The sequence below is a fragment of the Pipra filicauda genome, unplaced genomic scaffold (assembly GCF_003945595.2).
Source record: "Pipra filicauda isolate LSUMZ 115617 unplaced genomic scaffold, ASM394559v2 scaffold131_size2509542_pilon, whole genome shotgun sequence".
Taxonomy (NCBI): Eukaryota; Metazoa; Chordata; class Aves; order Passeriformes; family Pipridae; genus Pipra; species Pipra filicauda.
Window position 1 is genome coordinate 44,844 of NW_024103785.1, and position 13,287 is coordinate 58,130.

Genomic DNA, 13,287 nt, shown 5'->3' on the forward strand with positions numbered 1-13,287 from the left:
ATATCCCAATTTGTGGCATTATTTTACTTAACAATGAACCACCTCTTGTCTGGAGTTAAAATGATTTTTTTTCCCCTTTTTAGCAGAGCATTGCTTTGTTTTCCATTGAAATCCTGAGATCAGGCTGAAATAAATGCTTGTATGACTTGAATGTTTAGGAAGATGGGAGAAACAAAACAGCACGAAAGGACAACAACGTTGTAATTGTGCATCTGTTCGGGTGTCAGTGCTTGTGCCTGAATATAGATTTTAGCAAATAACTTTAAGGTTAGGGGAATAAATGTGGATTTCTTCAGAGGAAAAGGCAGGAACAGGTTTAAATTTAGGAGATTGGTTGTAAAAATCACATTTAACAGGAGGGCAAAGCAAGAGATGGTTGTTTACAAAACTTCCTCTGGTTCCCATGAGAGGTGGAAACCAGCCGTGACTCAGGTGCTGAAAGCCTTGGAGTAGCACCTCCTAAAGATGTGGGAGAGGTTTGCAGATGCTTTATTTTAATGTCTTCTTTGTATTCTGACAAGTTTTAAGTTCAACCAGGGAGAAATCGTTGAGAGATTTGTGTTTGGGCCTTTCGGCAGCCTCACACCGCTCGCGCGTCTGAGGAGAAATAAACTGAATTATGAGTTTAAAGAGTACATGAAACGCTCCCATAACACCCACCCACCTTTCCAGGTCCACCCACGGCGCCCAGAGATCTTCTCCAAACCCCTCCCTCCCTATCTGGGAGCTCTGGAGGCTCCAGGAATCCTTCCTTCTGCCAACTCCAGAGGAGCTCCCATCACCTCCTTCCACCTCCACATCCTCCCGAGCTTTTGTGGTGGATTATTGGGGCCCTGATGGCCAGGTGTCCAAAATCACAAATTCCATGATCTTACCAACATCACCAGCATCTGGGTTCTGTAGGGTCTGTCCCGTGGAAGCAACAGATTCAACCAGAAATGTTTGGCAAGAAGTGGAATCATGAAAGCGGAACAGGAGGGAAACATTTTATTTTTGGGGCAAATTCAGTTAAATTTCTTGTGAAAAGTGAAGATATTTGCTAGAGCAGCATAAAGGATTGTGCTCGTATTTAGTTTTTAAAGCAAAATGCTGCTGTTGTGTAAACCAACCCAAGACTTGGTGACCCTTGTGGGTCCTTCCAGCTCGGGAGATCCCGTGAATCCGTATTTTCCTCCCTGAGCTCCCTTTCTTCCTTCCCACGTTCTGTCTGTGTTCCATTATTCCAGGAGCATGTATTCCGTGTGGAAATCCCTTTTGGAAGGCACCATGCAGGTGGCCCAGTCCCGGCTCAATATCTGTGAGAACTATAAAAACTTAATTTCAGAGCCAGCCAGGAGCGTCCGGTGCTTCAAGGAACAGCAGCTGAAAAAGGTATTTGTGCTCAAGAAATCCTTGAAATGGTGTCATTTTTATTTGAGAAAAATGGTTATGGGAAATCTTTTAGTGTTTTAAATCCTAAAATAATGTATGTGCTTCTCAGTCTCTTGTAAAAGTAAATATCCAGCTTGTTGGAGAGGGATCAAAAAGAGTTAATTTTAAGTATCCTGAGTTAAAACTACTTGGAAAACGAGGGTTTTAAAAATGTGAGACATTTTTAAATGTTGGTCAAATAAATCTCTGTAAATCTCACGTTGTGCTGTGGAACTTATATTAAATTGAGTTTGCAGTGGCAATTCTGAGTGGGTTTTGTCAGGATAAATTCTGATTTTAAGCAAAGATGTGTCTCAAACCTGAAGGAACGACTTGAGCAATCTGAAAGGTGTGGGGATTGCACAGCCACCTCCTGTTGGGGGATCCCAAGGAAATATTCCAATTAAACTGTTCATCCCTGCAGAGGAAACAGTGTTCAAATAAGCTGAATATTCATTTAATTGCTTGTTGCATTTCAAAGCCGTTTCTGAGGGTGGGGAGGCCTCGATTGCCCAGAGAACTGTGGCTGCCCCATCCCTGGAAGGGTTTTTTTGAGGAAAAATTAACTTTATTAACTTTATTAACGTTGTTTCCTTGTCCTGTGGAATTTTATTTTCCTGTGAAGTTTTCCAAACAATGCTGGAGCAATTTCATAGCGTCTTAACTGGGTAAATAATCTTATTTTATTCTTCTGCAGGTGCTGTTAGTTCAGTGTTTCTGAGTCAGCAGTAAAAGTGGGACCTTTAAATTTATATAAATCATAGAAGTTCCTTTTTTCCTGCACTTTTGAATCAGCAGAACAAGTTCTGGTTCAAAGTATTCCACAATTTCCCTACAACATGGAATAACTATTCACTTGGTGGCATTAATTTCCCTCCACAGTTTATTTTTTATACAATTCAGCTTTTGCTTTGAATTTCCAAACAGATAAATAATGGACAGATTAATAATTAATTAAACAATTGGTAATTATTAATTAATAATAATTAATAATAAATAATTAAATAATTAATAATTACCCTGATCTCCATCCAGACAAAAGCTTTTCCAAATTAATATTCCGAGTCAGTAAAACACTTGTGAGGTTACACTAAAATGACATCCAGTCTCCTGACAGTTTTTTTATTCCCCAGGGATGCAAAAGCCAGATTGTTTTACTCTTCTTAAACGATTTTAACAGCTGGGGTTATTTGATATTTTAATTTTTGATGCCACCAGGAGACTTCAGGGATCCAGATACCCACTGATGTGGCAAAACCCCCTTCTCACAGGCTCTTAGGTCTCTGTCAGCTGAACAATATACACAGATTTTTCTACCCTTCAATTCTCAATTGTGCACACAAAGGATTAATGAATTAATAATTACATGGATTAATAATTTTATGCATTAACAATTCCGTGCATTAATAATTAGTGTAATGAAGAAGATTAGCTGTTTGGGGGGGTGTTCACTAAGAGGACAACCTGACTTGTTGGAAAGCTCTCAGCATCCTTACTTTTAAAAAAAGAGCTCTTCAAATAATATATATAATAATATAAAAATAATGTAATAATACTCTAAAATTAATTACACTATAAAATTAATAATCCTTGCCATTGTGTTTTATGTGGCAGCTTTTCTCTCATGTTTGAAATTTTATAGTAGGAAAGATTAATCAGGGTTTTTTTTATCACCTCCAGCAGGTTGCCTTTGGATTTTTCCCAGTTGTATCCCAATTATTTCAAGTAATTACCTCATCCAGAGCTTTCAGAGCTTGAATTCGTGGGTTATCACTGATTTTGAACACTTGAAACAGCAGCAGAAAGAAAGGAAGAAAGTGGGTTTATGTTCTGATCAGCTTGAAAAGAGGGGAATAATTGACTTGGAAACTGTTTTAATCCTGAAAAGTAGTAAAATAAGGACGATGGTGTTATTTGGACGGCAAAAAAATGGAATTTCTCTCTCCTGGCTGCTTTTTTTCAGTGCGTGGAGCAGCTGACAAGGATCCAAACTGAACTCCAGGAGACAGTGAAAGATTTAGCTAAAGGCAAAAAGAAATATTTTGAGACTGAACAGATGGCTCAGACCGTGCGGGACAAAGCTGATATTGAGGCCAAGTATGTTTTTCTAATAACATATGTAGAAATAATTGCAGGTTTAAAAAGCCCAGTTCCATTAGTTTTTACACTTGAAATTTGCTTTTCAATGAGCTTCCTGCCAGGTTTTTTTCCAGAGTAAATACAGGCAAAAATAGGGCTTGTTTTCTTTTCACAAAGAGATGTTTATCTGTAATTATAGATCATTTATTATATTCAGTATAAATCATTTGTGTATAATAATTTTATAGAGATATATTATATATATTCTTTCATATATTTATATATGTTCTTTTATATATTTATATATGTTCTTTTATAGATTTTATATATATTCCTTTATAGATTTATATATTCTTTTATAGATTTTTTATATATTCTTTCATAGATTTTTATATATTCTTTTATAGGTTTTTTTTTATTCTTTCATAGATTTTTAATATATTCTTTTATAGATTTTTTTATATATTCTTTCATAGATTTTATATGGATTCTTTTACATATTTCTCTATATTATTATAATACTATATATAATCATCTGTATGTCCTACAATATACTATATATATTATAGTGTAGATTATATCTAATATAATAATGTATTATGTATAATTATTGATATTTATGATAGAATATATAATAGATTATATAAAATATAACCTATTATATATGTATACTATATTATATGATATGTATATTGTCTATAATATTATTTTATGTATATAAAATATATAAAAGAATATATATAAAATATATTAAAAGAATATATATAAACATATATATAAGAAATATATATATATATATACACACACACACATTTTTGTAGCCATTTAAGCACTCCCTGATATGAAATTAGAACTTTGGGTTGGTTTCTTTAGGAATGGAGTTAAACTAACTCCTCTAATTCCACATTTTTAAGGACACTGTGTCAGTGACACTTTTTGTGATGTTAAAGTGTCCAGGTTTCATTTTCTCTCCACACATCTCAGATTTGGGATCAGCCCATTTGGAAGGGGGGAAAACAGGACATTAGTTTTATTTTCAAGCTCAATTTTTGAGGTTTTTCTGTTCCTTGAAATCAACCTAAAGAGGTTGATTTCCTTATTTCCAGGAAAGCAACTCCCACATGTTTTCAATTTGGAATTTGGCCTCACCCTTGTTATAATTTTTTAAAAAATTTGTATTTTTAGAAGTTATTCAGAATTGCTCTCAGGGAATGCAATTTGGAGATTTTTTTCTGTCTTTCTGAGGGTTGGTTGATGAAAAGAACCTCAATAAAATTCCCTGTAATACCTGAAGAAAGTAAAGGAACACCAACCAACCAAAAAACCCGAGCTTGGGAATTTTGGAATGGATTCATTCTGGAGTGTTATTTGGATTAACAGACCTATTTACTTGATTTTGTTTTCTTATTTGCTTTTTAAACCACCCTCCTTGAAACAGCAGAAAAAGTCCTTCTCTAATTTATGCTTTATGGATTCAGATATAAAAATCAGACCAATTCTGCTTTCAAAAATCCACGTTTGGACATGGACACTCTTCCAGCTTCCTGGAATATAATTGCTGTTGATTTTGCATTAATATTCCTTTCATGGTTCAAATTGAAGCCCTTTGTGTCTGCAGAACTGCCTCCAAATCCATCAACCCCCCCAGTGACTCCAGTTGCAGCCACCACCCAATTTCCCTTTTGGGATGGATTGAAATTTGGTTCCCAAATCTGTGCAAGATATTCCAGAATGTGCAGTGAATAGCTCAGCATATTTTCTTAGGTTTTCCTTCATCTTTAAGCTTTGTTCAGACCCACACAAATAAAAATTCGGGTAATAAAAAGTTATTTCAATTAAAATTTTGCAGCACAATGCAGCGACCTGTATTTCCTGTACTTGGGAGGAATGGTCCAAGGCAATAATTCCTTCTTTTAATTCTTCTTCCAGGTCCAAACTTAGTCTTTTCCAGTCAAGAATAAGCTTGCAGAAGGCAAGTGTGAAGGTGAGTAGAAGAAAAACTTGTGTTTTGCTGCTGATTTTATGAGACAAATGCGCCAAATTATCTTGAATTATGGATATTTTGGAAGGGAAATTGGTGGAATAAGAGATGAGCTAAGAGCACGTTTTGGGCAGAGCACAAATATATGATTGGATTTGCAATTAATTTTTTTTTCTAATTAGAGTTAAAACTGTTCTTTGAGGCCCATACTTGCAGTTGCATGAGGGGAAAATACATCAGAAATCCCTTTCTATATATCTATATTATACATATAATATAATATATAATGTGGTGTGATTTAAATGGTATAAAGAAAACTGTGCAGCTATTAATCCCTTTATATATCTATATTACATATATAATATATAATGTGATATGATATAAATGGTATAAAGAAAACTGTGCAGGCTGTTAATCCCTTTATATATCTATATTATATATATATAATATATAATGTGATGTGATATAAATGATATAAAGAAAACTGTGCAGCTGTTAATCCCTTTATATATCTATATTATACATATAATATATAATGTGATATGATATAAATGGTATAAAGAAAACTGTGCAGCTGTTAATCCCCTCGAATTTTTATTATGTTAATACAAATACATACAGTTAATTAATTTATATGGACGTGTTTTGTCGTTTAACTTCTCACCTCTACCTGTCTTCTCATTTCCCTTTCCTGGTGCAGTTAAAAGCCCGTCGATCCGAGTGTAATTCCAAGGCCATCCATGCCAGGAATGATTATCTCCTCACTTTGGCAGCTGCCAATGCACACCAAGATCGTTACTATCAAACAGACTTAGTGAACATTATGAAGGTAAGGAAGGGAATTCGGGCATGGGAGCTGGGAATGGGAAAATCTGGGAAGCAAAGGACAAAATCCTGGCTTGGTTTGCAGCAGCCATGTTGACTTTTCCAAGGAGAGGGAAGGTAGAGACTGAAATAATGTCCAGTATTGGTACCATTTAAACCCCCAAAACAAAGCTGTCAACTTGATTTTTTAATCCCTTTGTTTTCTGAAAAACTCACTTGGATAAAGGAATTAAAAAAACAAAACACCCTCATGTGGATAAAACTCACTTGGATAAAGGAATTTGGTAAAGTAAGACCTGTGTTTTCCTGTTGGGCTGGGGATTATTTTATCCCCTAACCCTATGTTTGTGTCTCCTCAGAACATTTTAGGGTGGGATTAATGAACTAAAATTATTAAATATCCTGGTTTCCCGCTTGATTTTAGGGAAGAGCAGATGAACATTCCTGTGGCGTTTGGCCAAGTCAAGCCAAGAGCAGCCACTTGAAGTCATAGGAAACGACACACTTAAAAAGTTCAAATCTGATTGCTCACTGTGTGGTTTTTTTTTTTAAATCTCATCCCACAATTGTTTAAATGCACGTTATTCCCGTCTCTCAGAATGAAGAGGGTTACAGAGAAATGGTAAAATCAGCTCATTCCCACTTTGTGGAGTTGCATTTCACACACTGACATTTTCCAACTTTAATAATTTGCCCTTTAAAAACTCCTTCCAAGTGGTGCAATCAGAGCTGGCAGCTGAAAAGTCTGTTGTTTGCATTTGAAATTACAACAAATCACTGCATTATCAGCCTCCCTTTGCATCCTCTGGGGGGGGAAAATATCAATATATTGATGTGAAAATATCCCATCTGACCCCTGCCCACTGGCACTTGGTGACGCTTGGTCAGAGGTGGCAGTTTGGGTGATTTGTCTCGAAGGTTTTTGTGCTTTTGGAAGGGCAGAGGTTGGTTCTGGCATCCTGTGCCAGCTGGATTAACACAGACAGGTAGTGTTTGACATCCCTCGGCTGGACAAACGTGGCTTGTAAGCACTAAAATCCAATAAAAGTTGGTTCAAGCATTAAAAGCAAGGAGGGCTGGGGATGTTTTGCAGTGACAGTGTTGGTTTAGGGTGGCACGAGGTATTTGCAGAAGTGTTGTTGGGCTGGGGACACCTTGGGTTGCTCCCAAGAGGAAGCTGCTGCCGGGTTTGTTCCTTGGATCCGGCTCTGGAATGCTGCTCCTGGGACAAATAAATCACAGACCCACGCTGTGGCCTTGTTTCATTTTCTGTAACGGGCACAAATGGCCATTTTCACTGGCAGGATTCCTGGTGACACACAGCTCCTGCTGATTTTCAGGACTTTAGGATATGCTGCTTTATTTTTTGTGCAGAAAAGAAAGAGTGATTTGCTCTGCCGTGTTTGTAAGCACAAAAGCCATCTCAAATCAAACAGGGATGCCTGGGAAGAAAACACAAAATGCTTCCAGCATTTTTAACAGAACTGAGAATTGTTTCTATCCTGTTTTACCTATAATTACAGTTATCCTATTGGTAATTACTGTTTTACCAGTTCTGTCCTAATTTTTCCAATTACACCACCGTGAGTTCCTCTCACGAACCACCTTAAGGAATGACTTTCTAAAGCAGCTCAGAATGAGGAAACGTTGATGTGGGGAAAAAAAAAACCAACCAAAACAAACCAGGTGTCCTGGACACTTGAAATAGTTCTGAGATTATGTAAAGAGAGAAAAAAAAGAAGGAACCAAAACTGAGGTTTCAAACTGTACCCTTTTGTAGGTGACAGGAGGGACAGCTCATGGCAGGTGGGTGCACACGAGTCAGGAGCTCAGGACTCTGCCAAAATCTTTGACACAGTGTAAAAATGTCTTAATGAAGTATTTTATGTTGTTTCTCTGATAAGTTTTCAAAATCTGAATGCTCGTGTTTCAAAGTTGAAATCTCTTAAAGAAAAATCTGCCTTGGGGTGTGAAAAGGACTTTGTGGAGCTGAGTAATTCGTGGAGCTCCGTGCCAAACACACAGTCAGCTTTGGAGCTAAAAAACTCCTTCACCATCCTGAATGATATTGTAGGGGATAATCATATCGTTACAAAATTTAAAACAGGAAAAAAAAACAAAAAAGCCCCCAAAAAAACAAAAAAGAAACCCCAGCAAACTATTGGCAAACCTGTGTGATCTTAATTTTATGGAATCCCAGAATGGTTCGGATTGGGAGGGACCTTAAAGATCATCCAGTTCCAAAACCCTGCCGTGGGTAGAGACACCTTCCAGTAGCCCAGGTTGCTCCAACCTGGCCTTGAACACTTCCAGGGATGGGATAGCCTGTGCCAGAGTTGGGGAACTGTTAATTTTTTCTACCTGCTGACACAAATTTTCCATAAAGCAGTAGCAGCAGGTGTTTCTAAAATAATAATTCTGCTTTTTTTAAACCCGTTCTTTCACCTCCTGCCTCATGTGGTCCTTGAGGGCTGCCTTGGAAGAACAGTGTCAAGAGCTGGTGTGCTTTGTCATTGTGGTTTCATGAGGGGTTTTTTGTATTGTCTCAGTCACCTTTGCTGCTTTTTTCTGTACTTTCCAGCTTGCTCGACACGAGGAAGTGCAATTGTATAATTTGGCTCTTGTTTTTGATCCGAGAGTGATGACAGGGCAGGTTGAAATAGAAACTCAGTGTTACATCATTTCCCTGCAGCAGCTCTTTGCTCACACGTGGGTGGCACAAGTTCCACCATTGCTCTCTTGGTTCCACAGGTCGGGGTGTAAAATTCCAGGGGAATTGTGGCCTTTCCACATCCTTGCCTGTTTTTAAGGATTCTGATGGAGGCTTGGACACTCCCAGGGATGGGGCAGCCGTTGCCCACCCTCACAAGCTGGAGGAGGCTGAGCCAGGCTTTGGGGTTTGTGGGATGTGGTGGCAAAAGGAGGTGGAGAAGTTGAAACTTCCTGGTTATTAAATAGAAGAAATCCTTCCTGGTTAGATATAAGAAATCCTGGTCAGATATAAGAAATCCTGGTTAGATATAAGAAATCCTGGTCAGATATAAGAAATCCTGGTTAGATATAAGAAATCCTGGTTAGATATAAGAAATCCTTCCCGATAAAATATAAGAAATCCTGGTTAAATATAAGAAATCCTGGTTAGATATAAGAAATCCTGGTTAGATATCAGAAATCCTGGTCAGATATAAGAAATCCTTCCTGATAAAATATAAGAAATCCTGGTTAGATATAAGAAATCCTGGTTAGATATAAGAAACCCTGGTTAGATATAAGAAATCCTTCCTGATAAAATATTATAAATCCTTCCTGATAAAATATAAGAAATCCTGGTTAAATATAAGAAATCCTGGTTAGATATAAGAAACCCTGGTTAGATATAAGAAATCCTTCCTGATAAAATATAAGAACTCCTGGTTAAATATAAGAAACCCTGGTTAGATATAAGAAATCCTTCCTGATAAAATATTATAAATCCTTCCTGATAAAATATAAGAAATCCTGGTTAAATATAAGAAATCCTGGTTAGATATAAGAAACCCTGGTTAGATATAAGAAATCCTTCCTGATAAAATATAAGAAATCCTGGTTAAATGTAAGAAATCCTGGTTAGATATAAGAGATCCTTCCTGATAAAATATAAGAAGTCCTGGTTAAATATAAGAAACCCTGGTTAGATATAAGAAATCCTTCCTGATAAAATATTATAAATCCTTCCTGATAAAATATAAGAAATCCTGGTTAAATATAAGAAATCCTGGTTAGATATAAGAAACCCTGGTTAGATATAAGAAATCCTTCCTGATAAAATATAAGAAATCCTGGTTAAATGTAAGAAATCCTGGTTAGATATAAGAGATCCTTCCTGATAAAATATAAGAAGTCCTGGTTAAATATAAGAAACCCTGGTTAGATATAAGGACAAGGCTTTGCCATGAAGGTGGTCAGACACAGGCAGTGTCTCAGGGAGGATTGATGATCCTCATGGGTCCCTTCCAACTCAGCATATTCCAGGATTCCCTGATACCTTGGAGATGGTCAGAGCTTAACTGGACACAGCTTTGAGCAACCTGAACTATTTGTCCCAACTCTGAGCAGAGGTTGGACCAGTATCTCCCTTTCAACCTCAATTATTCTATCATTCCTTAAAATAACATTTTCTGCTAGAAAGATTCTCCTTGGAATTCCCTGGTTTCTGGGTTTTTTTTCCTGCTGTTAACTGGAGTAACTGCAATGACCCAGCAGTGCCAGAACCTTCATGTTTTGATGAGCCCTGTTTTTCCTTTGTTAAGGAGTTTTTGTGAAGCTCAGTTGATATCTGTGTTTTCAGCACAGTCATCCAGCACTTTTCCTGAACATTTGTCCATGAGCATTTAAAACAAATGTAAATTCAGGCTCCCAGCATGAATTGCACAAATAAGATTTGACTAAAACTGGCAGTAATTATAAAAATGACTCAACATTTTGGGTGGCTTTCAGTTAATAATTTGTTTTACTCCCTGAAATTAATAGGATGTGAGGGAGGCTCTTTCCACTGGTGGCTCTATTTGAAGTGAGAAGTAAGTCAATGAGGTGAAAGCCTCAGGAATGTTATCCCAGGAATGCTGTATCCTGTATAAATAAAAGAGCACCATTTCCATGGGTGAACATTTCTGTAGCCTCCAGAACGAGCAGAACCAATATTATCACTGTTATAAATCGATTTATGTCCACGTTTTTGTTTTAGGCTTTCTGGGATGATTTAGAAGCACCCAGGGAATTCCTTTTGACAGAAGTGGAAATTTAAATGGAAATTCTGTCCCTCAGCAAAAAAATGGCAGCAGGACAAAATAATTTGGAAGTCACTGGAGCTTCCATAAATCTCTTTTATTAATCCAGTGCTGACTGTTCTTTTAAGATCCTGTAATTCTCCCTTGAAAACGTGGAGGGGACTGGTGTAAGTGAAAGAACTGTTGTTTCACTTCCCGCTCTTGTCAGCTGTGAGCCACAAGCATTTTGTAATTCCAGCTGAGCCACCCATGGATGGCATCATCTCCAGGATCACATGGGCACAGGAGCTTTCCTTTGCAGTCAGTTAAGGAGTGTGAGTGGCTTCCTTGTGTTATTCTTGGGAATGAAGGAGGTGGGAAGGGAGACACTTGCCCATCTCATGATCTGAGTGTTCCAGAATGGAGGAACAGTGAAGAGAGGGAGGCCTTGCCCAACTCACGATCCCAGTGTTCCACAGGATGCTCACTGAAGGTTTCCCAACAGCTGATCCCACATTGTTTTCCCTTCCAGGGAATTCCCTGCATGTCAGACCTTGGGGAAATGAATTCCTTTACTAAGGCCCTGCTTGGACCGGGATTGTGCAGCCCCGGAAATGAGGGAATCGTTAACACACAGTTTGGGGTCTCTCATTCAGGCTTTTCCTTAAATGCTCATTTCTCCCATTCCCAGTTGATCCCCGAGCTCTGTTTGAGCTCCTTCAAAGTCCATGGAATATGTGCTAATTCCAATTGGGAGCATTTGCTTTCTGGCTGGCTGGGAGTAAATATTTGTAGGGAGGTGACAAGTGGCTTTCCCTGGAAATAAAACAACTTCTGGGGGCAAAACCACAGGCAGGGGAGGTTTATTGGCCTTAATAAGTGGGATTGCCACCACTATCCCTGGTGTATATATGTCAGAGCATCATGGAATGGTTTGGGTGGGAAGGACCTTAAGGATGATCCAGTCCCCCCCCGACACCTTCTACTATCCCAGGTTGCTCCAAATCCAATCTGGCCTTGGATACTTCTAATCTATAACTCAGGGCAACTTAATTATCTTAAAACAATGATCATTTTTCCTGGTAAAATAAGGTATTTCTTGCTAATGCTGCTGACTTTGCAGGGAGTGTTCCTTTGGTGTTTTCAGAGAAATAACTTTAGAAAAGGATTGGTTCTGAAGAAAACATGGTGTGATTTTACAGATGCTCGAGAAAGGTATTTCCTGGATAGGTGGTTACACAGAAAAAGTCCTGGATGGATTTATGTGGGGAAGTTAATGGGAGGCTGGTGTTGGTGGTGCAGGGAGTGGGAATGACGTGGGAAGGAATAAAGATAAATAATCACAGAATCATAGAATGGGTTGGGTTGGAAAGGGCCTTAAAGATCATCCACTTCCATGGGCAGGGACACCTTCCACTAGCCCAGGTTGCTCCAACCTGGCCTTGGACACTTCCAGGGATGGGACAGCCACAGCTTCTCTGGGCAACCTGTGCCAGGGTCTCCCCACCCTCACAGCCAGGAATTCCTTCCCAGTATCCCACCTGTCCCTGCCCTCTGGCAGTAGGAAGCCATTCCCTGTGTCCTGTCCCTCTATCCCTTGTCCCCAGTCCCTCTCCAGCTCTCCTGGAGCCCCTTTAGGCCCTGCAAGGAGCTCTAAGCTCTCCCTGGAGCCTTCCCTTCTCCAGGTGAACCCCCCCAGCTCTCCCAGCCTGGCTCCAGAGCAGAGGGGCTCCAGCCCTGGCAGCATCTCCGGGGCCTCCTCTGGACTCTCTCCAGCAGCTCCAGGTCTTTGTGCTGTTGTTCCCAGGGCTGGAGCAGCTCTGCAGGGGGGTCTCACGAGGGTAGAGCAGAGGAGGAGAGCAATCAGGGATTTAAGCTGAATGCAAGGCAGCAGAACAAGGAAAATGACTGGAAAGCCAAAAAAAACTCATTCCAAATCCCTGTTAGGAAGAGGGCACCGGGAAGGCGGTGTAAGGGTTAAGATGGGGGAGGAGGTGCTTAGCAGGAATCCGGGAGAAATCAAATTGAGGAAGGGAACAGCAAACTTTAAAACTTTTTTTTCTTTTGAAACATTTGATGTAGAAACCGTTGAGGGTTTGGGGCTTCGGGAGATTTTTGTCAGCCGTCATAAAACTGCTCATTCTGAACAGGAAATGAAACTTTGCCATCTCGTTTCAAAGCTGTAACACAATGAGAACAGTTCCCAAAATATTCCTTCTGCCAGAAAGGAGCCTTGGAGCTGCTCTG

At 38.9% G+C, this 13,287-nt stretch overlaps 1 protein-coding gene across 1 annotated transcript in view; it reads left to right on the forward strand.

Annotated features, from left to right (window-relative positions):
• Positions 1–13,287, forward strand: part of FCHSD2 (FCH and double SH3 domains 2) — a gene marked incomplete at its 5' end in the record, with an annotated part of 88,449 nt that overhangs the window by 33,802 nt on the left and 41,360 nt on the right. Inside the window, 4 exons of the mRNA XM_027744666.2 lie at positions 1,227–1,371; positions 3,374–3,507; positions 5,419–5,473; positions 6,171–6,299. Coding sequence (XP_027600467.2) covers positions 1,227–1,371; positions 3,374–3,507; positions 5,419–5,473; positions 6,171–6,299 — 463 coding nt within the window. The remainder of the gene's footprint in view (positions 1–1,226; positions 1,372–3,373; positions 3,508–5,418; positions 5,474–6,170; positions 6,300–13,287) is intronic.